Here is a 23,265-nt window from a genome sequence, read left to right as displayed (position 1 = left end):
AAGGTGTCGATAGAGGCTTTCATCTCTGGCAGCTGCACGTGGCCAAAGACACCTTTCACTCAACCCAGCCATCTGGCACTCAGCGGACCATTAATGTCCGCATTAGTAAATCAGTATGCATATAGGATTAAAAAAAAAAAAAAATCAAATTTCATTTGATGTGTTTCCCAGTGAAATTCCTCCCGTTTGTATTTATTTCGAAATAGGTAAAAAAAAAAGTACGTTTATTTTATTTTTCACGATTAAAAAAAAGAAAGAAAATGTACAATTTTCCCAATTTATGAATGCTCAATATATATATTAAAAAAAACTAAAAATAAAGAAAAATGTGCAGAGTGTTATTTGATACAAAATATTTTTAATTTGGATTTCCTTGGAATAATGCATTGCATGAAATAAAACGTTTCCCTACAGCAAAATAAAAGCTTTCCTTTAGTTTTTGGATCGAAGCATTTTTTTGTCAATGGGAAGTTCCACAATGCATATCAAGCACTTTGCATTCTGGGAGACAGGCTAAGCCACACAATGAAGTCATTGAAAGGCTTGCAAATGTCATAAGTTGCCCGCTGGTACCACCCCCGGACATAAAAATTTCTATCTCTATTGCACTCTGTCCATGAGTCGCTGTTGAAAGGAATAATACAAAAATCCAAGGGAAATGCATGATAAATAATTATCCAAAATTGACAAGAGAGTGGACCCCCGGGTTACAGCGTCCCTGGCTTATGTTTTTTTCACGTTACGAAGTGGAAAACAACGTTTTTTCGTCCCCTCTATACGACATTTTTCCCGCTTTATAAGTAAATAAAATTTCATTGTTCCTTCATATATTTTTTATTAATGATGTTATTTAATTATATACATGTATATTATAAATAAGTAGCACTTACTATACCATTTTATTACTAATTTTTAATATGTATATACAATTTTTATGTTTTTACCTGGGGTTTTATATGCATTACGACGATTTTGCCTTAATGATCCCAACTCCGGAAGGGATTCATTTCGTATGGCGGGGGTCCAATGTATTTCCAATTTCCAATAGCAGTAAATGAGCCTGACATGGGCTGAATTTTACAACTGCAGGATGTACCTCTGAAAGTCGACATAGCTATGCAATATTTGAACACCCTGGTGTTTTTTTAGGGATGCTTTTCTTTTGTTATCACACCAATGACATTTAAAAACCCGAGTTGGGTCAAGATTGCCCCCAGGGGTTAATTGACTTGATAAACAATAGCAAAGCCTCTCTGAATTTTATTATTTGTTTTTACATTTTCTAACTGTAGTTCTTAATATGAAAAAAATGACAGGTAACTCAGTTATGAGCCCATATTCTATACTGTACATAACTGTACTGCAATGTACTGTACTGTGCTGCACTATACTATACTATACTATAGTAAACTATACTATACTATACTGTACTGTAAATGTGAATTTGAATTTACTGTAACATAGCAAATACCATACAACATACACATTCCTCTGTCAAACCCTGAAAAGATTGTGCTTTCTTGTTTTGTTTATGTTGCATCTTGTCATATCGATCCAGATGAAATTGAGATCTGTGGCGTTACTGGGATTCATAGCGCAGGCGTTGTAGGTTGAAGTTTGTGACAGTGAATCACTTCAATTGTAGATGTCACAGTGAAATGTCCATTAATCCACACAATTCTGATCGTCTGTTCTGCTTTGGGATTTTTATGAGCGGCAGTTTAAACCAAGCATGTGTTAGTCTGCCAAAACCAATCTTCCTTTCACCTCGCTGCCAGCTGAGCCTGTTGCTATGGCACTATGGCAACACTGCCTCCTTTGGGAGACAATTCAATTCTATAGACAACCGACATCTGTTGGATTGTGTACTTAACATTGTGGCTAGTGAATGTCTTTCAAATACTTTTAATGATCTAAAATCAATTATTATAACTGATCAAGGAGAGTGAGTTTTTTTGATAATTTATGTCATCACATCAATAGCATTTACCTGAGTGCTGGCCCACCTTGGTCCAAACTATGCACCTGCCGTGGGTTTAGAAGGTACCGGAACTTCCTGAGAACACTGAAGAAAGAAAAAGCAAACAATTATCAATAGCCAGTTCTCCAGTTGAATATTTATTGTGCATTATAAACAGTGATGGGAAGTAGTTTGTTTCTGTGCTTAAGTAAAATTTGCCTGTACTTTGTACTTTTTAAAGTGTCTTTTTCTGACGACTTTTTGCTTTTACTCAGTACATTTAAAACACAAATACCGTACTTTCTGCTTCCTAGTTTGAAAAAAAAGGGCTTGTTCCTTTTTTTTTTGACTGTGCTGAAACTTTGTTTCATTTAAATAATTTGATTCATTCTGTTTTACATTTACTAGATGAATAATAGTTGTATGCAGACGTTACATAGTCCATTAGTACCACCTTGTGGTCATTTATATGCCTGAGGGGCTACACATCTTCAGTTAGAAGATTGCTATAGCCTACTGTAGTACAGTTCACCGCCTCATTTGTGGAAAAGTCGGGAAAATATTTGTAAGTACATGTCAACATGCTTGTGTAACGTTTGTGTGTCAGAACGGTGATAGAGTGCGTCTGTTCAAGTTCGGTTCAGATTCGGTCCCTCTACACAGTAATAACAGTTGCTAAAGTGTTAGCTTGTTAAGTAGTATGTGTGTGTAAGAAGAGAGCTAACTCCCCAAGTGTTGCTAGATATGTTTCTTTAAGAATTTTTATAGTGTGTAATGTTGGAGTTTGCATTCTCCCGGCTTTCTTCCATAATCCAGAACCATGCATGGCATGTGTATTGGACACTCTAAATTGTCCTTAGCTGTGATTGGCTATGTGAAATGTTGTTCGTCACTGTGTGCCCTATGATTTGCTGGCAACCAGTTCCCCATCTACTCCCAGTGGACAACTAGAATAGGCACCAGCAAAGAGTTGACCCTAGTGAGGATTAACAGCTACAGATAATGAATGGATGGATGGATGGATGGATGGATGGATGGATGGATGGATGGATGGATGGATGGATGGATGGATTGATGGATGGATGTTTCACAGTGCGCAACTTTACACAAACGTATTTGCTTTGAATGGGACGATGTAATTTATTGGGATAATCGAGTCCCGAGATGGTTTTGTAAAGTAAAGTATAAAATGAGCTGAATTCCTACATGAATGAACAACTTGAAATGTTTTAGGATTAATTGTTATGTTGTTGTTTTTTTTTTTATTAATATTCAAAGAGATGTTATGCTTATAATATTTTGAACAGTATTAAAAAAATAATAATACATTTGAACTTGCTGTTAGAAAGTTATATAAATATTCACCATGGATTTATTTGTCCGGCACACTTGGGAATAGATTTTTTTCAATGCGGCCAGCAAGATCAAACGTGTAGGAAAAAAAAAATATATATATATATTTGAATTATGATCTTTGGATCACTAAAAAACTACTTTTTCCTTGTTAATATACTTTCAAGTACATTTCACAGCCTGTACTTGTACTTGAGTAGATTTTGTGATCAGCACTTTCACTTTTACTCAAGTCATTTTTTTTTACATAGTGTAGCTTTACTTTTACTCAAGTAAACAATCTGTGTACTTTGCCCATCACTCATAAAATACAAAATATGACAACAAAGACCCTGGACTGTTGAGCAACTGAGGTTAGACAGCAAGCAGGAATGGAAAAGTGAGCTAACTGACAAGAAGGCCTTTTTTGGATTTTGTGGATCTTACCAACATATTTCAGTGTATGCGTGTGTGTGTTTGTGTGTGTCTTTTTCAAGGTTTTAATGTCAATTGATATCGTATTATTTCACTATGACAGAGGGACATGTTAATCATGACAACATACAATCAAAATATATATTCTGCACCCAGTCACAAGTCGTGTTTGGAGAAAGCTAAAATGGTATTGATGCAAAAAAAAAAAAAAAAAAAAAAACAGGATTTTCAATAGGGGCAAAAATTAACAACTACAACAATGAAATGGTGGACAGCACAATGATCATCAATATGATCCATTTTTATTAAATCAATCTCTATCTCTGACCTTTTTGTTGGTATTTTTTGAATTTATTAATAATAGAAAACCAAGAAATCTCATTTACATAAGTATTCACAGCCTTTAGCTCAGAATTGAGCTCAGGTGCATTATTTTTCCACTGATTATCCTTGAGATTTTTCTACAGTTGAGAGTCCACCTGCGGTAGATTCAGTTGATTGGAAATGATTTGGAAAGGCATACACATTCGCAGAGTTGACTGTGCATGTCAGAGCACAAACACCAAGCACAAAGTCAAAGTAATGGTCTGTAAACCCGTAAGACAGGATTGTCCTGAGGCACAAATCTGGGGAAGGATACAGAAAGATTGAAGGTCCCAATGAGCACAGTTATTCTTCTTCCATTATTTATGAATAGAAGACAGTTGTAAACACCGGGACTCTTCCTTGAATCTAAAAGCGATCGAGGGAGAAGGGCCTTAGTCAGGTTGGTGACTAAGAACTCAGTGGTCACTCTGTTAGAGCTCCAGAGTTCCTCTTGGAGAGAGGGGAGCGAAATACAGTGGACCCTTGGGTTACAGCATCCCTGGCTTACGTTTTTTTCATGTTACGATGTGGAATACTGAGTTTTTTCGTCCCCTCTTTAAGGTATTTTCCCTGCTTTTCGACAAAACCAACTGTCATAACCCTAGGGGGTTGACTGTATTTGTGTTGTTTTGTCTCCATCTGCAGGCATCTTGAGGTAATTGCACTTATTTTCTGTTGCCGTCAATGCCTCCATGCAACGCGTCACTACATTGCTGGTCTGCTATTGGTTGGCGTATCCTCACGGAGATGCTGGTCTGCTATTGGTCAGCCTCATTCGCTTCAAAATGGCGGAATGGTAAAGCTTTGTTCTGTCGTGAGTGGTTACAAAACCTTATTTATAGTGCATTTTTACTGCTTCATTCAACCTTGAATGGGTTAGCCATGGGTCCCAAGATTGCTAGTGATGTTAAAGAGAGCAGTAAGAAGATGATATATATATTTATATGGAAACGAAGCTGGAGATAATCAAGAAATACAAAGCTAGCCTAGCCTAGGCTACCCTTGCTAGGGAATATGGGTATAACAAGCGCCACTCAAAGGTAAATAAAGGTATATATTTTTTTGTGATGATGTTTTACGATTGTCTACATGCATATTATATATACGTAGCATTTACTATACAATTTTTATTATGTATGTACAATTTTGATGGTTTTACCTGGGGTTCTAAACGCTATTTAATATAGGTTTGAATTGCCCACCATACGATGAATTTGCCTTACGAGCCCAACTGCGGAACGGATTAATCTCGTAACACGGGGGCCCACTGTACTACAAAGATTAAAGAACTGCCTCAGATAACTGTGCTAAGCGTGTGGCATCATGTTCAAAAAGTCTTGAGGCTGCAATTGCTGCCAAAGGTGGATCAACACAATATTAAGCAAAGGATATGAATACTTTATTATTTAAAGACTATCCTTTTCTATTATATTTTAAGAAAATCACAGTCATCATGGGGTATTGTGTGTATAAACTTGAGGTAGGAGATTAAATGAATAGTTTGGAATGAAGCTGTAAAATGACAAAATGTGGAAAATGTGAAAAGCTGTGAATACTTTCCGGATGCACTGTACATTGAGCTTTGCCCTCTCAAACTGTCCTCAAGATAATGAGCTCAGTCATATCCACATGCCAGTCTCCTGTGACCTTTGTGGGGTTACACAACGGATTGAGTGAACTTTGTGTGGTGAATGACATACGTCCACTCATGCGTGTTCTCTATGCCCACCCAAGCAATACAGTAAATACCGACTGATGCAACACAGTTACGTACAGAAAACAATTACTGTATGTAAATTATTGACTAGTAAGTGCACCTCTTAGTAAGCTTCTTAATGCAGAATTTACACAAGGTATGACAAGCATAAAAAAGCAATCTTACCGTTCCCCTTGTCTTCCACCGCTTTTGGGATTAACCAGCACAAGCAGAGGGTGAGTGCCTGGGAAGGGCGAGATCTGTAGACAGGAAGTCGAATCCATAACATCATTTTTTTTACCCTATAGGGCCGGTTTTGCGTTTGATTGGAAACTCGGCCTGAAAGGTGAATTACCTGCAGCGCTTGTCCGTCTCCAGGGGAGAATTTGAACATCTGGTTGATGTCGTCCGGACTGGTGCAGGGAGGCGACTCACCCTCGCCGCGTTTCACCACAGACTGGCGGTCCTTCAGACAAGACCGGTTCATATGAGACGAGTGGAATGATGTGAATCTTTAGATCTTAGAAAAAAAAAAATCATCTATCTGTCTTTTTCTACATCAGGCGTGTCAAACTAATTTTTATCGTGGGCCGAATTGTAGTTCTAGTTTGTGTCAGAGGGCCGGAAACGTGTGTTTGTCACACACATACGTAGTTTCGAAATCAGAGACTGGTAAAAACTTTTCAAAAGACAGATCAGGAACATAAAAATTGTGTGTGTGTGTGTGTGTGTGTGTGTGTGTGTGTGTGTGTGTGTGTGTGTGTGTGTGTGTGTGTGTGTGTGCGTGTGTGTGTGTGCGTGTGTGTGTGTGTGTGTGTGTGTTTTAGGCAACTTGCAAGTGCAGTATTTTAGCCAAAAATCTGAAGTCAAATCAAATCGTGATGTGACAGGCCGGATCTGGCCCCCGGGCATTGAGTTTGACACCTGTGTTCTACATCATCTATCTTCATTGTGGTCACTGGTGTGACTTTAGGGCACCAGCCAATCGCAGGACATCTGAGACAACAACCATTCTCACATCCCTGAAGACATTTTAGAATGAGAACGCATGACTGAGGTCACAACTTCTATCTCTGATTAGTTGTTTTTTGGTTTTTTTTCCTCAGCTACTATGGTTTCTGGAATATCAAATCAGAGGCACAATGAGCCCAGAGATGGCTGATTTTATTTTTTTCCAGAGAGCCGTAGACCCAAAACTGAATCAACTTGGAAATCTGAAATGAAGCCAGGTGCTTGCTGAACTGTATATCAGACACGACATGTTAAGAAGAGTGACAGCGTGACACTCCGACTGGCATGTGCACCTGCTGTTTACACGCAAAGGTGACACGCGTTCTTTTTCAAAAACAAATGAGCAATGCGTTGTCGATGGGATGAATCAGCAAATTCTATGGATCATCCCTTTTTTGGGTGTTTTTTTTTTTAATCGGGTTAGAAAATAACAGTAAAAAAAATCTAAGTACAGTGTCTTCCCAAATTATTGGCATTCTTGGTTAAGGTGTAGCAAAAGCCTTAAAAAGAGTTACATTTGTATTGCAGAAGCACATTTACATTAATGTACAGCAATTTCCATTGTAATGTGCTACATACAATATATAGTGTTGTATATGACTCACCAGAACAACAGGATAAATATAGGAAGGCAGCAAAGTATGGTCTCTCAAGGCTCCTCCGTCACACTCTGGCTTCACATGGGATGCACATTTGTTATGAAGCTATGGAGGAGAGTACAATACACATAAGCTAAGCAAAAGTGAAAACAGTGGACATCCAATCAGGTTTTTTTTTTTTTTTTTTAATGCATAGTACTTGTCCTCATAATCCTATCCCAGCTGACTTTGGGCAAGACCAGTCATTTGCCCGTCATTCGAAGAGGACATACAATCAAAGACATTCACATTTACACTTGTGGCCAATTAAGGGAACGTAATTAAGCTAACATACACATTTTGGAGGATGATGAATACAAGCATGCATGCAAGCTTAGAAACAACATACAGACATAAATAATACACAGTTTATTATGTATTGATACACTAAATACAAAAACTGTAAAGGTTAAGTACAACAAATATGTAATATCACTTGCGTATGACAAAAATCTTGAGAAAAGTGATGTGACATCATTTTCCGTCAGTTCTATAGCATATCATTGACGTATAAGCAAGTCAGTGAGGTCATCTAGTGGATGAAAGTAGTATTACATGTAAGCCCCGCACTGAACGTAGGCAAATTTGTTTGAGTGTGTTAGAAAGTCAGTGAGGTAATCTAGTGGATGAAAGTAGTATTACATGTAAGCCCCGCACTGAACGTAGGCAAATTTGTTTGAGTGTGTTAGATTGTTTCTTTGTTGTTCCGATGTTCCCTTTCAATAAATCCTGTATCATTGGAAAGACAATTTGATTCTCGTCCAAATTATACCATATTTGTAAGGAACGAGCATATGTAGGATCTGCTGAGCTGAGTACGGGTCAAAGGTAAAGAAACACCTTTAAATTCAAATGGTTTCAAACAATAATAAATTCAAGCTATTAACCTTAGAAAATGCACATCTATGAATTATAAATCATCCCATGTCACAAAACATCATCTAAATAAAGCTGGCTGCGAACGTCAGATCTGGTAAAATGTGCTTACCTAAAAGAATCTAAAATCTAGATTGAATAACAGTTTTAACTTGAGTAAATTATGCCAAGGGGCTACATTGAAGTGAATTGAGGCATTTCATTGGCACATTCCTCTGTAACGATACTGCCAAAGAATTATGTCAAAGTGACTTGAGGGATTTCATTTTGAACAGTGGGGTAACACTGCTGTAAAATCCATCTCTGCATTCACCCATTCATCCATCATTACTCACAGTGATTTGGCACCAAACACAGTGGAGGCCTGTCAGGCCTTGGTAACACTTGATGCTCCGGTGACATCGGTCACACTTGGTAGGGGAGTTGCCTTCCATCCACACGTGCTGCATAGCCTGCCAACACACACGCACGGGCACGCGCGTACACGTACAACAAAAAGTCAAATTTATCGCAGACTTTTTCATAATGTGTACAAACAAGAGGTATCAATGACCTTCCGGGTGGCAAAAAAGTCATTGACAACCGTTGATCTGAACCAAAAAGTGAGAGGTGAGTGACTATTGTAAATGATGGCAAGACATCGTAGCTATTTTGAAAGGGACTTACTAGGAACCAAATCTCCATTATTGTAGCATGTGGATGCCATTTTCTTGGAGGAATGTAAAAAACTGTTCTGTTCGTATTTTCTGTATCCACAAAAAAATCTAATCCAATCGAATCGCCATTCAACACATTTACTGTTTTCTCAATGTCTCAGTAAAATGACACTCTGTTGTCATATTTTGCACTTCCTACAGCAGTGGTACTCAAAGTGGGTTCCGCAGACCCCTTGGGGTCCTTGGCCTGACTGTAGGGGCCTGTGAAATAATTTGTTATAAATTTAAAAATCATAAAATATTTGTGTTCATTTTATTTTATATTAAATTGTCAATTTAGTCATGACTCATCAATAAAGCAATTAATTCAACCAGTTTAATGTATTTTTTTAAAAGGTAACTTTTAAAATTTGTCAAAATGTGTTTTGCTAAAGCAAAAGCGGCATTTTATTTTATAATGTTGTTTTTGACTAAATAAATGGCTTTGTTATAAGGAGGCGTGCAATTTGCAATTTTTATTTTCCAAACCTTAGTATGGCTTCAAAGTAGGAGGAAATTGACCCGCTTTGTTATAAGGAGGCGTGCAATTTGCAATTTTTATTTTCTAAACCTTAGTAGGGCTGAAAGGTAGGAGGAAATTGACCCGCTTTGTTATAAGGAGGCGTGCAATTTGCAATTTTTATTTTCTAAACCTTAGTATGGCTGAAAAGTAACAAATATATTTGCTGTCAAATCGAATCTGTGGGTGAATAAAAAGGGCACTTATGCTTGGTTTAAATTATGGGTTTTTTTGTTTTTGTTTTTTACTTTGTTCCCGCAAACATTTGCAATGGAGGTCCTTGGAAAATTTGCTTTCCTAAAACCGATTGAGAAACCCTGTCCTACGGTACATGGGTTTGTTTACTGGTGGTTCCACTGAAGAAAGCTCAGCCTCTTGCTACCCGGAATTAATGTACAGTATGTGTGACGTCATGGCAAAGAAGTCTAGCATCATTGTAAGAGTATTTGTATGTGCGCTCACGTTTGTGTGCCTGCGAGACTTGGCGTAGGTGCTGATGCAGGCGGCGATGTCTTTGGACACACAGCGCTCGTGCACCGTGTATTTGCATACTGTCCATAAAAAAACACACACACACACATATTTTAGTGACAACATACATGTAGGTTTTATGTTTGTTAACATGGTCGTGGCTACCCACTCACAGGAGCAGCAGAGGCCCTGCTTGCGCACACCCAGCAACATGGTGTGACAAAAGTTACAGTAGGCCGGTTTGTTGAAGTGCTTGAGGCGCCACACGTGCTGGCCGTCCTCCTGAACATTCTAGATGAAAAGATCAAAATGGTTTTTTTTGTTTGTTTTTTTTTTTACACGATAATGGCCAAAATAATAATCACGATTATTTTGGGCAACAATGAAGTCACGATTATTAACCATGATTATTCATCATGTTTGGTCAAACATGTATACTGCCCTTCTTTTAATATATAAACAAGGCTTCAAGGGTTGATACTTACAAATAATAATAATATTACACTAAAATAAATAAGAAAACAATAATTTAAAGAAATTCACCCAAGACATAGCAAAAACACAGTTACTTGCTCAGTGCAAACCAAAGAAAAAATGAAGCTTACTTAGAACCAAGCACATAATTTACTTATGCAAATTTGATCAATTAGCAGTCGGCATGTTATTTTCGGTCATTTCAAACCCAATTCATCCTAATTTTGGGTCTCAGTTGACAGCTCGCACTGTATATATTTGATATTGGGTGACAAACTCAACGACATTTCACAGTGGAAAATACTGTAATACAGTGAACCCTTACTACTTAGCGGTTCCACTATCCCGGATTTGCTACATCACGGATTTTGTTTCCATTATGCGGATTCACGACTTCTAGCGGCCCGGACGTTGAATTAAAGTCTAATCTGTACATGATCAAACAATGTTGAGTTTAGACTTGAAATACCATTTTATTATAAAAGAATGAAATAACCAACTTGGAAATACACAGTCTATGAAACATATTGGTATGGATTTAAACGTGTAAATCTGACAATTTATTGTTTGAAATGTATTTGCAAATGTGGACACGTCACTACATTTATCTTACTGTCCACCTCCCCCAAATTTTATTACTGGTAATCAGATGCACATGAATTGTGTTGGAATTAGTTTCATACTCTGGAACAGCTAACCTGAAAAAGATGAAGCCCTTTACACCTCACCCATGTGTATTTGAACAAAAATCCAAACTCAGGTTCAATAGGTTGAAGCCAGTTTTTTGTTGTTGTACATCAATCTTTTGATCTACCACAATATTACAGCGTATCTAAAAGAGCTTTGATTGAGGGGTTTTACTCAGAAATGTTAAACGATTAAAAAGAGATGAATTAGAGCAAATATTTACAGGTCTTAATTTATCTTTCAATTTCATTTAAATCGCTTGTTAGCTACTTTTGGTAGGTGGGGACAGGTAGGAATGCGTTACATATAAAAGATGATAACAATTCATGAAATTAATTGATTTCCATGGTGACTCAGATAATGCATGCTGTTGTCATATTTATGAATGAATTATCTACTAAATCCATCTGTGGAGCTAAGAATGTAATTGTCTGTGGCTCATTCAAATCCAACAAAATTACATTACACTACCTGCGCCACAACCTAGACCTGTTTTTAGCTGGTCTTAATTCTTGTCTACCTTCATTCACCACATTTTTAGGTGTGCTGGATCATGTAATAGACAATGCTCGTCTGCTGAAATAACCAGTCAAATACAACACAGTCTGCCGAATAGACAAACACGATGAAGCAGACTTGCCGCAGCAGGAAAATCAAGATGCACCAGTTTGCACGTATGTCTGTCCACAAAAACGTGCCCTAGATTTTGAAGACATTTTACATTTATGGCCAGTGAACTTAGAGAAATGAGAACACTAACCGTGTCCATGCCAAGGAGAACCAGTAATGGGATGGTGGTCAGGCCTCCTCTGATCCACTCTTCCAAGGTCACTGTGCCATCTCGGTCAAAGTCGATCTCCTCCATCATTTCTTTTAGAATCTACGGTACCAGAGGAAGAAGCACTGAGACCTTGTCTACACGTAACCTGAGCTTGCATATTCTCCCACCCTTGGTGTGTAAAAAATCCTCAACGACATCAGGCGCTTTTAGGAACTCCGAGCAGATCGCATCCAGCCCCCAGGCCTCGCCACTGAGGAGTTTTAACTACATCAGTGACTTCAACCCTAGTCGAGATCACCATATTTCTACCACAGAATGTTAATGGTGCCCTGCTTCCTTCTTCTGAGTTGTCAGATGTTGGACCAAAATTTCATCAAAGCTGTCCGTAAGTTGATCTTCATGGCATCACAGAACTCCTACCACAACTGAGAACTCCTACCACACAACCACTGCCTCCAGAGTCCCACAGGCCAAAAAGGCCCGTTAAGACTCCTTTTCCAGCTTGATGGCCTTCACTTCCGCTGGTGTCCACCGGCGGGTTCGGAGATTGCCGCCTTGACAGGCATAGACTACCTTACAGCCAGAGTTCCAACAATGGAGCCGCGGAACATGGTTCACTCGGGTTTAATGTCGCCCGCCTCCTTCGGGACGTGGGAGAATCGCCGTTGGAGGCGTTGAAACTCCTTACGACAGAAGGCTCTGTCAGAATTTCAGAGCAGTATCCAGAGAATATGGTAAATCTTTGGTCAGAGGTTTTAGTGATCTTCTTTTTTTATGAAAAAGAAAAAAAATAACAGGCACGTGAAGAATAGGGAAAACCGCAGATCACCTGTTTGCAAGAACCTCAGCTACATGTAGACTGTGCCTAAAACTCTGTCAAAAATATATTTACATATATGCATTCCTTGCCTACATTTTTACATTTTTCATGTGAAAGTTGCACAGATTTCCCTGTGTGACATTAAGAAATGTTAGATTTAATTTGATTCAAACCCAAAACGTCATTTTGTATGTTCTATGCAGCCCCACTGTATACGCTGTATTCTGATTAATATTGTCTTTGTCGAGTTCTGTATGAATTAAACAGCAATGTCTTTTTTAGCCATCTCAGGGGGCTGTCATTTGCCATTTGCTGATGCTGAAAACCATGCTCAATCATGGCTCAGCCTGCAAATGTCACATGACCAAACACAGAGGACATGTGATACACAAGTGCTCATTACAAGTACAGTACTCAGCAGACAGCAAGTGATAAAACTGCCTCCCTCGGAAATGCTTGAAAACAGATGGTAATTCATATTCCACAAACACAATAATAATCAGCATTCATCTTTAGATTAGTGGGGGCACACTGAATTATTATTGAACATTTTTGCCCGACTTTCCCTTAAAAACATTGCCCGTACAGTGGCAAAATGCTTGACATTCTAGGCCTGGCAAATTATGTTTGTTAAGCCTAAACATACAATTTGAATGACTTGGACCGTACTCCTCTAAGGAAGTTCCATTGGGTAACACACCTACTGGAGAGTTCATTAGGTACACTAGCAGAATCAACAACTCTGTACAGTAGGTATTTACTTTAAAGTGGCGATAAATCTGTGTTCTGTGCTGCTCACCGGCCGAAGTTCTGTCGAGTCCCACTCCAGATACTCCGCAACGTGGACCATTTGATTGATGATGCGGTCCAGCTCCTACCAAAGATCCCAAATAGGACAAAACAAAGCATTGTGCCACATGGATCACAACCTCTCACGTCCAAACATGATGTAAAGATGCTACGAATTCCATACGAGCGGCTATGTTCTGTTTATGCCTTGGAACCTGGCTAGCATTAAAACAGACTGACCATTACAAACGATCCTAATGTCAACACGCTGCGTGCCAACCAACTTCTATTCTTAGCAGAACGGATAAGGAGGATGGAAAGGAAAGACAACATTGGCGAAGGTGGCGGTAGAACTCACCGAACTGTCCAAGACCCCGTTGCCGTCAGTGTCGTACAGCCTGAACATGACTGGAAGAGCAACAGAGAGCTCATGTTTCCTTGGTGACATGGGATGTACAGTAGTTCAAAAAGTGGAATACTATACTCTTTAATGTGTGAATGAGTCAAGTGGGGCATTAGCATTAGCATCATGCCATGCTCAGTTGTACTGTATATAAAGCGAACCCTGCATCGTGACAGTTCATCATTCGCAAATGAGGAATGAGTCTCCATTATTTGCCGAAGAACTCACTTATTATCTGTCTTTCTGCTGAGGCCAAGACAATAAATGTATTACTGTGCCGCCATCTGTGGTGTCTCATGCCAAGGAGCTTTTTTTTTTTTTTTTTTTTTTTAACAATACATCTTTGTGTCAAGAAACTTTGTTAAATTGATTTGATGAGCTGCAGTGAGATAAAAGTAGTGCTGTGACACCATTGTTGCATCTAAAAACAATAATACAGCTTCTGGATATCAATCATGTGTTGACTGTGTCTATTGGTAGCAATATTTGGTTTACATGAGTGTGTGTGTTTGTGTGCGTGCATGCGTCTGTGTTTTAAGCCATACTCTTCACTCTAATACACATCCTTCCATCAGCAATGAAGTCCTGCTAATATATCACTACCGTTTTTAGAAAACTATGAAATACAATTTTCTTCATTATTGAAGTAATTTAAAGTAAGACTGGATGACAATGGAAAAAGTATAATCATAATTACTAATACTAAAAATGACTTATTCTACACTACTGAAATTGATCACAACCTCATGCCGAATTATCCTTAACGATTCATTTTGTTCAGAACACAATGACTTTACAAGATTCAACTCTTGCATTTTCTTACATTCACCTTACATTTTGATACATTGCATTTTTGTCTACATTGAAGCACTGACTGTGCATTAACCTTAATGCTTTAAGTGCCAAAGTAGCAATATTGCACCAAGCAAGTTTTAGAGTACCCCTATATTGCTATATCCCTTTATTCTTCCCTTATGATTATGTTTAAAACATACTGTTGGTTGTTAAGAACACCATTAATTGCAAGTTTTTGAAAGGTATAATGATTTAATTTATTCATTTTTTATTTAAAAACTGTCTAAATCTTACATAGTGTCACTTGAAAGGATTAACTCTTTATCATTATTATGTTATGTCGTATTATTTTTCACAATTCTTGAAACTTAAAGTGCTTACTGGGATTTCGTGCCGTGTCCATTTTTTTTATAGCTGCTTATCCTCACAAGGGTCACAGGCCAGCTGACTTCAGGCAGTAGATGGGGGACATCCTGGACTGGTTGTCAGCTAATTGCAGACGAACAACCATCCAGGACAATTCGGAGAATTTAAAGTGTCCAATTCACTTGCCATGCAGGTTTGATTTATAAACTGAAAGTGAAACAGCTTGCCATAACTATAGGACACACTTTTTTCTCAAACTGTTGGCCAAAAGTATGAGTGCATCCTATTAAATGGAAACTTAATGATTAGAATTTTTTATTCAACAACATTTGAGAAAGATTGCACCCGTCAACCACATAAACCGAGTTATGACATACAGACATACAGCATTTGTATATCGGACATCTTACTTATGGTTATAATGGTAACGGGACAAACGAGACAATCAGATGGCTTTTAGCAGCCAGTGCATTAGTCTCAGCGAACAAGCAGCTTGTGTTAGCTGGGATTATTATTGTTTCTGCAAAATTTTCAATAAAAGAAACAAGCACACCGAACCGGCGTCTGAGTTCATCCTTCGTCTGAGTTGAAACTTGATTAGTGTAAGAAACGGTTCCATAGTTTTAGTTACACTGGCTAGAACTACTCATTCTTAACTAGGCAGCACTGAGAAAGAAAAGGAATCTTGCACAAATCCCGGTACCCGTGTTTGCCACTCACACTCCAGCTTGTCCTCGGGCGTGCCACGTTCCAGCAGGGAAAGGTAGCAAACTATGTCCTTCAGGAAAACCACCTGCGGCACTGACTGGGGGGACCCCGTGAGGGGTGACGGGCTCCTCCGCAACGACAAATGTTTCTCCGAGCGGCTTCTCTCTGTTGGGGCACAGTTTATTTTGTTATCAATTAATATGTTTTCTGTTATAATTTCTTATGGCTCTTGTTTGCAATTTATATAACATGGATTTTTTTTTTTTTAGGTTTTAGTGTCTAAAAACATTCTAAACTTGATTAATGATAATAAAACACTATTACTACACATTAGAGACATAGTACACACTTACATGACATTGTCAATAAGCAGTTTGCTCTTATTTCTGTTTGATATAGAGCCAAATATCTAATCCAGTATAAATTGAACACCCACCAGGAGGATCAAACATAAAAATGTATTTGTTCAGATTAAATAGAATGTAAAGCAGTGTCAAACTCATTTTTATGGTGGGGCACATTCTACTTATAGTTTCTATCGGAGGGCTGTTTTGATTGTGAAGTCAAATAAATTAAAAATATGATCGTAACACATTTACACATTTTGAAATCAGAGGCTGATAAAACTGTTCAAAAGGGGTATTGGTAACAACAACAACAAACAGTAAAAATTAAAGATAACTTGCAAATTTGGTATTTTAGCTGTAAACTTGATGTCATAATTAGCATTTTGCTGGCAAAGTAAAATGATGTGGCGGCCCAGATCTGGCCCATTGTGTTTGACACCTGTGCATTATAACATGTCCAATTGTCCCTGTAAAATCGTGGATTTAAAGGGACACTGTGTAAGACCTACAGTTATATTTAAAATATACTGTTGGTCATTAATAACACATTTATTTGCACGTTTTTTAAATTTATAATAATTTAATTTATTCCCTTCTAGTGAAAAACGTTCTAAATCTTACACGTAAACGGGACACCCATTTAATAATAATAAAAAATACACCTCCATATGGTAAAAATTGTAACTTTTTCCCCGAATACAGTATTTACATATGCCGAGATCAATTCTCATAGAGAAAAAAAATGGCCTTCTTTCCCCTTAGCAAGTTAAAATTTAGATAACATTTGAATATTTTTTATAATTAGCATTTTGCAGGCCACGTATAATGATGTGGCAGGTCGGCTGTGTCCCCTGGGCCTTGAGTTTGACTTGAATTGTGGCCTACGTGCTTTGCTGCATCATTAGTGTTCAAATATTTGTTGATTAAAACATAAACACTTTTTAACCAAAACATTTACAGTAGATACTATGTGTTATTGTGTTTGGATATGTTTGTTAGCCTTCAGCTACATGGACTTCAGGCTAAGCGATATGTGCTTAGTTGAAATACACAAACTGTAATTGTCTCAATTTCATGTTCTGTGTGACATTAAATGTCAACTGGGTGTGGCAAGTAAAGTGTTTTGGCTGAATGAGTGATTATGGTTGATGACAATCACAGTGTTTCCCACAAGGCAGCTTCAAAGTTTGTCATACATTTCAATGCACAGCTGATTAAAACACAAATAATAATAGAACCTAGATTTAAAGGACACAGGTAGCTGTTTAAAAATGACTAAAATTCATAAGCTAAATTGCCTGGCTCACCTGGTGAGAGTTTTGGGGGTGAAACCGGTGACCTGGCTAACCCTGCATTTGGAGTTAGGGCGTTATTGCTGCTCTGGGAGGGCTTAACTTGGATGCATGGAGAGCGGTGGGGCCCCCCGGGCGTGTGGGCCCCTGTTCTTGACCTCTGCGAGGAGGAGCGGGACGAACAGGGGGAGGTTGTGGCCCCCGTGCTGCCGGCAATCTCTGGCGTGTGTCGACCCATCGCAGACAGGATGCTCTTACCATTCATGCCTTGGACACAAAAAGTAGGAGTCCATTAAAAACAGGTCAAATGTGACCTCTCGAATCGAATACAAACCCTGAGTATAAGAGCAACGATGTTCTCCATTAGAAAATGATTGGTTATCAGGTTAAAATTCCACCACCAATCACAGCTCAGGTTGTGAATGTCACGTGACTCCACAGAAAACATGTCAGCTGTGATTGGTCGGTACCTGAGATACTGCATTGACATTTATTCCCCTTTACCCTTTTTTGTTGTTTTTTTGCAAGTTCTTCTTGGAGATAATGAACAATATGGTGCAATGATATGTGGACATTCACTGAAAATTTTTAGGCATTCGTATTGAAAGGTTTCCTTGTTGCAAAAAACAAGAAAGAAACACAGGTTGGGTAGTTTGAACCCACCCAGCACCAGGCGTCTTCTGGACATTGAATTTTGGGCTGAATCTGGTCCATCCATTTTGGATTTAGCGGTTGGTTAGTCCAAAAATTGTCCTTGAAAACAAGGTTTTCCCTCCAAATGGGGTCTAAATTTAGGCCAAAAGTACGGGTAGTCGTTGATAATAGGGTTGTGTTCAGTACATTCAATGTGGTTCAATTGTAAAATTTATGTCTAAAAATAGTAATTCAAAATTTAGTTATGTTTAGCCCGTCCAATGCCATCCGTCCAGAAAGCCACTTCAAACTGATCCAAATTTACTACAAAATTTGTTGAAGTAAAGTCGAATCTAATAAATTCAATCCAATTTAGAGAAGTCTGTGTTTGTCAATGTATTAATACCCACTTTTATTAAGGATAATTTTGAGTTCCTGGTCAAAGAACTCATATTTTCAACTGCTTGAATATGACAGCTTTTCACCTTTACACACTAAAAATACAACTTTATCCAAAGAGGTCCTTTTTAACTGCTTGAAAATTGCGTCATTTCAACTTTCGCTTTTCAACCAGACTCAGATGTTTTGGGCGTACGTAAGTGACATCTTTTCAATGTATTTTCAAACATTTTTTGCTGGATGGGAAGCAAAAGAGCACACCACAATAATATAGCAAAGACACGTAACTCATAAAGGAAGCTGTTGAAGTTACAACACTTGGCTAAACAAATTTCACAAAATGGATTGCACAATGTTCAACCAAAAGATTCATATTAACACAAAAGCGGTAGCAGGTGGTGTTGGGTAGGAGGTGGGAGGGTACAGTCAGTCCGTCAAGGCAGGTCTGCTAGTACCTGTGATGGGGGCACAGGCCACCTCGGTGTGAATAGATATGCCAGCATCAATGGAACAGGACTCTTTGAGAAGGAAACACAATGAGTAGCAATAAAACAACATTGGTACAGGAATAATAAGGCTTGGTTCCATGCTGGGCCTTCTCTTTTACCTTGGTTACCTCAGTAAAAAACTGAAAAACACTAATGTTGCTTTTTATAAACAGCATTTCTATCATATCTTAATTGATCATTCTTCTTTACTCGAGAAGATGGAGATTAGTGAAGCTCTCAGTATTAATCTCTCCCTGGTTGTGTTATTTACAATTCACCAAACACCAGGGGGCAGTGCAGGCCGAAACAACGCTCCATCCAATTTCTCTCTCTCTCTTTGTCCTCATCAGGGTCAGGGTTAACTACAGATGATCCCAGTTGACCTTATACATTCACACTTTCATTCACATCTACAATGACATGCTAAAGAAAAACAGAGTATATGGAGAAAGTAAACCCTGACTGTGAGATGTCTTACGCCGGTTTACAAAGGGCATACCACAAACATAAAAACCACACTCCTATGGACAGTTTAGCCTTTAATTAACCCTGCATGCATGTTTTTATGCAGAAACTCAACAGAAGAAGGGTGAAGCTAGGATTCAAAATTAGTTCTGGAAAGCAGCCGCGCCAACCATTTGGGCACGGTGCTGTCACCTGAAACAATCACCCACATAAGAAATTGCCATAGATATTTATAATTTACATGCTTCGCTTCATCGCAAATCAATCAAATATTTACATAAGCAAGTCCATGATATGCTGCAACAAAAATACACAAAGCAAGTCGATTTTGTAAAAGCTATTCAAATAGGTTATGAATGTGTTAAATCTTGCATTAACTTGTGAAATCGTCTGTCATACAACCAAACCACTATAAATATGAAATGAAAGATTAAAACAAAATAAATCTTGGTTTAGCTTGATGCAAAAATTAATAATACCACAAGTGGGCTATTTGTCAGTACTGAAGAACCGTCATTGTAATCGTCAACACCCGTCTCACATGACACTAAAGGTAATGGTGTATCACGGAGTTAAATTTTCAAAATTTCTGAGAGACGTTTCAACAGCCATATATACAGCTACTATTTGGAGGGGGGGAGCCTTGCAAGGCTGGGAACTCAATGTCAATGCATTTCAAAGTCATGATTTTATGAACTGAAATGCAAACTGTTTATCATCTTGCTCAACACATTCATTGTACAGGCCTAAAGTTAAAAAAGATGTTTAGAATTAAGCGTTAGTATTATTTGGCTTTTTAAATATGATTTGAATGAATACGTTGCTTGCATATAGTTGAGCAAACCATTCTGGGATCCCTGGGAGATGACAGCATTCAAGTAACCAAAGGGTGCATTGAAAAGTGACAATGTCACTCTAATTGGGCCTTAGCAAGGATATGCAAGATAGAAGTTTTTAAACTATGAATATTATTTAAATACAAAGCTCAATAGTGTATTTAATAACTAATACTTATAATACTGGTATTAATACTTATAATAATCACTACGAAAAGTCAAATTGCAAATAACAGTCAGTGTGCTATCAAGCAATCATACGAAATCTATAAATCTTATAAAGAAAAAATATAACTGAAGCCCATTAACCCTGACTCAAATTCAAAATGTCAACCCGAGTTTTATTCTATATTTGCTGGTATCATTTTGTTAGTATTTAATTAGTGTGAAGCTGAATTTATTTATCCATCCATGAAGAAAATTACTCTTCCATTTTTCAATAAATGAGTCACAGACAAGTTTGAGCCTTTGTAAACCTTACATGTTTGTTTATGAAATGTTGAAAGAAACCTGTGGACACACATACAAACTCCACACAAGAACGTTGAAATTTGAACTCTGAACTTCAGGGGTGAAGCAGACTTGCAAACCACTCATCCACTGTGCCTCTGAATTCTTCACTTAATTATAGAGCTTCCAAATGAATTGCTATCAAGCCAAATGTTCTCATTGACCAGGTTAAGGGTTATAGTATGTTGTAAGGAGAATTAAGGAAATAAAACGAGGGGAGCTCACCCAGTAAGCTTGCTGCTGCTCGACAATGATCAGGAGAGGCTCCTCCTGTTTTGCTCTTGAAGGAGGTGAAGAGATGGCGACACAGCTCTTCTGGGATATCGTTCTCCAGGTAGGTAGCCATGAAGAGCTGGAAGCCCTCATAGTCGATAGGCTGCACCAAAAGGGAACAAATTAGTTGATGACAAACATATCACACTTAAAATCAATCTCTCACTCTCTATATATCTTTATATATGTATATCTATCTATCTATCTATCTATCTATCTATCTATATATATATATATATATATATATATATATATATATATATATATATATATATATATATATATATATATATATATATATATATATATATATATATATATATATATATATGAATGAATGGGTGATTGAAAGACAAAGGGCAATTGCTGCCAAATGAAGCTTCTGTAAAGGAAATACAGTATTAACCATGTTAAATATGCCCAATAACAGTAATAATGGACCCAAGTATTGGGATGCAATTCTTAGCTAATAATTAATCATAGATTGGACTTGACTTGATTTATCACCTTTGTGGAAGCTTCTTCTCTGTTCTGAGTGACAAAAGTATGATCTGTAATTTGAGTATTGAATGCTTATAGTGTGGAAGAACAAGCCAAAAGACAAACATGGGAATGGTCATTGAGTAGTATGCAAATTGGTTATCTCAAGAAAAGCGTTTACGTCGATTCACATGTATGAATAATGATACAGCAGTACAACTGGCAATGAAAAGCAGGTGGAATTGTTGCACTCATGAACAGATAAATATATTTAACACATACAGTAGATGTCAGATGAATAAGTATTTGCTGTCAGGGGGGTGCATAATCTTAAAACCACTTCACAACGCATTGTCAATTGTCGCATGTCGCCAGTTAAGTCTCCCCACTGCTGCCACACACTGCTATCGAGTGACGCACAGCAGCTTGTTGTGAATGTTGACACCCAATGTACATGCAACCCACTGACAGAGACACCACATCAAAACAGCATGCACCCTGACCACCATCTGGACGAAGTCTTACTTTGTCGAGAACATCTCGGTGCTGTTTAATGCGTGCACCCGTGAAAAGATATCCAGCAAGGAGGAAGAAGGAAGGAAGGACGAAAGGATTCAAGATGATGTCGGTTATGTTTATAAATCTCTTAAACCAACTTGCCCATTCAATACATCTTTCATATATACAAATTCCTAAAAAAAGTATAGGTGTTGTTGTGACATATTTAGGCTACAACGCATATCCTGAAGACCACATTTCAAAGAACTTAGATAGGGGTCCCGCTTCATGGGCTTCCTTATTTATTTTTTTTCACAAATAATAACTTGTGGTCTTTCACTCATTTAGAGCGTGTGTGATTCCACTGTCCAACTCGAGACGGTGGCACATTTCTTCAGGTTGAAATTTTGTAAATTTGAAAGCTTAAGAAAAAAACAGGAAGCATTTTAGCATAACGTGGTTTTGTTGAAAATTTTTGAATAGCATCCCTTGAAATCATGCTTTTTACCCCTACCTAAAGTGATGACTGTATTTTGATTACATAATGTTTATTTTTGGGCATTATTAATGATGTACAGTATAGCCCAAAGGTTTCCGCACACCTCCCCTTCACTTTCTTAAACTAATAATGGCCACTCATTTTTCTTTGATTATCTTATTGGTTCTTGCCATAATCTGAAATTTAACAGTTGTCTGATATGATAATCTACAATTTAAATAGTCACGAAAATATAGAAAACACACTAAATGAGAAGGTGTATCCAAATCTTTGGCCTGTGCTGTTTAGTGTGAGATAAGTTAAGTTAGTTTGTTTAGAAAAAGCAGGATTTTGTAACATAGAGGAATTGGTACATGATTTGAAATATTGCATAACTTGTACAATAAGTACAATATTTGTTTCTTTATTCATTGGTCCTGCTCTCTTAATTTCTTTTAGGAGTCATCATAAAGACCGTTGTATATCTCTGTGTGCCCTGCCATTAGCAGTCCAGGGTGTCCCGCGAACTACTGCCCCAAGAACAAGGTGAGGCAACAGCAAGCCAGCGACCCTAGAGAGGATAAGCGGCGATGAGAATGTATGGATGGATGGATTTTAAAGACCTTAAAAGAAGTTTGTGTGCCAAAAATTCTGTGTAAACATGACTTGAGAATAGTTTTAAACCGATGGTTTCTTTTTTAAAGATTTCCCTTATTACAGGGGTGATCGGGAGCATAACCTCT

General features: G+C 37.9%; 1 protein-coding gene across 2 annotated transcripts in view; it reads right to left on the bottom strand.

Moving 5' to 3' along the window:
• Positions 1-23,265, bottom strand: part of LOC148423159 (diacylglycerol kinase beta-like) — a 103,300-nt gene that overhangs the window by 57,136 nt on the left and 22,899 nt on the right. The window contains exons 4-18 of one of the 2 annotated variants that reach the window (XM_088415652.1): positions 22,072-22,092; positions 21,019-21,169; positions 18,950-19,012; positions 17,478-17,729; positions 15,836-15,988; positions 13,910-13,959; positions 13,562-13,636; positions 11,922-12,041; positions 10,174-10,291; positions 9,992-10,080; positions 8,650-8,766; positions 7,406-7,504; positions 6,145-6,255; positions 5,976-6,049; positions 1,991-2,065 (exon numbers count right to left, since the gene is read on the bottom strand). In XM_088415652.1, coding sequence (XP_088271778.1) covers positions 1,991-2,065; positions 5,976-6,049; positions 6,145-6,255; positions 7,406-7,504; positions 8,650-8,766; positions 9,992-10,080; positions 10,174-10,291; positions 11,922-12,041; positions 13,562-13,636; positions 13,910-13,959; positions 15,836-15,988; positions 17,478-17,729; positions 18,950-19,012; positions 21,019-21,169; positions 22,072-22,092 — 1,568 coding nt within the window. The remainder of the gene's footprint in view (positions 1-1,990; positions 2,066-5,975; positions 6,050-6,144; positions 6,256-7,405; positions 7,505-8,649; positions 8,767-9,991; positions 10,081-10,173; positions 10,292-11,921; positions 12,042-13,561; positions 13,637-13,909; positions 13,960-15,835; positions 15,989-17,477; positions 17,730-18,949; positions 19,013-21,018; positions 21,170-22,071; positions 22,093-23,265) is intronic. The other variant, XM_088415653.1, reaches the window with a different exon arrangement.

This window comes from Hippichthys cyanospilos, chromosome 5, assembly GCF_059441005.1.
Source record: "Hippichthys cyanospilos isolate Australia breed blue-spotted pipefish chromosome 5, RoL_Hcya_1.0, whole genome shotgun sequence".
Lineage (NCBI taxonomy): Eukaryota > Metazoa > Chordata > Actinopteri > Syngnathiformes > Syngnathidae > Hippichthys > Hippichthys cyanospilos.
Note: the sequence above shows the minus strand (reverse complement) of the source record. Positions and strands in the feature narration are given on the sequence as shown.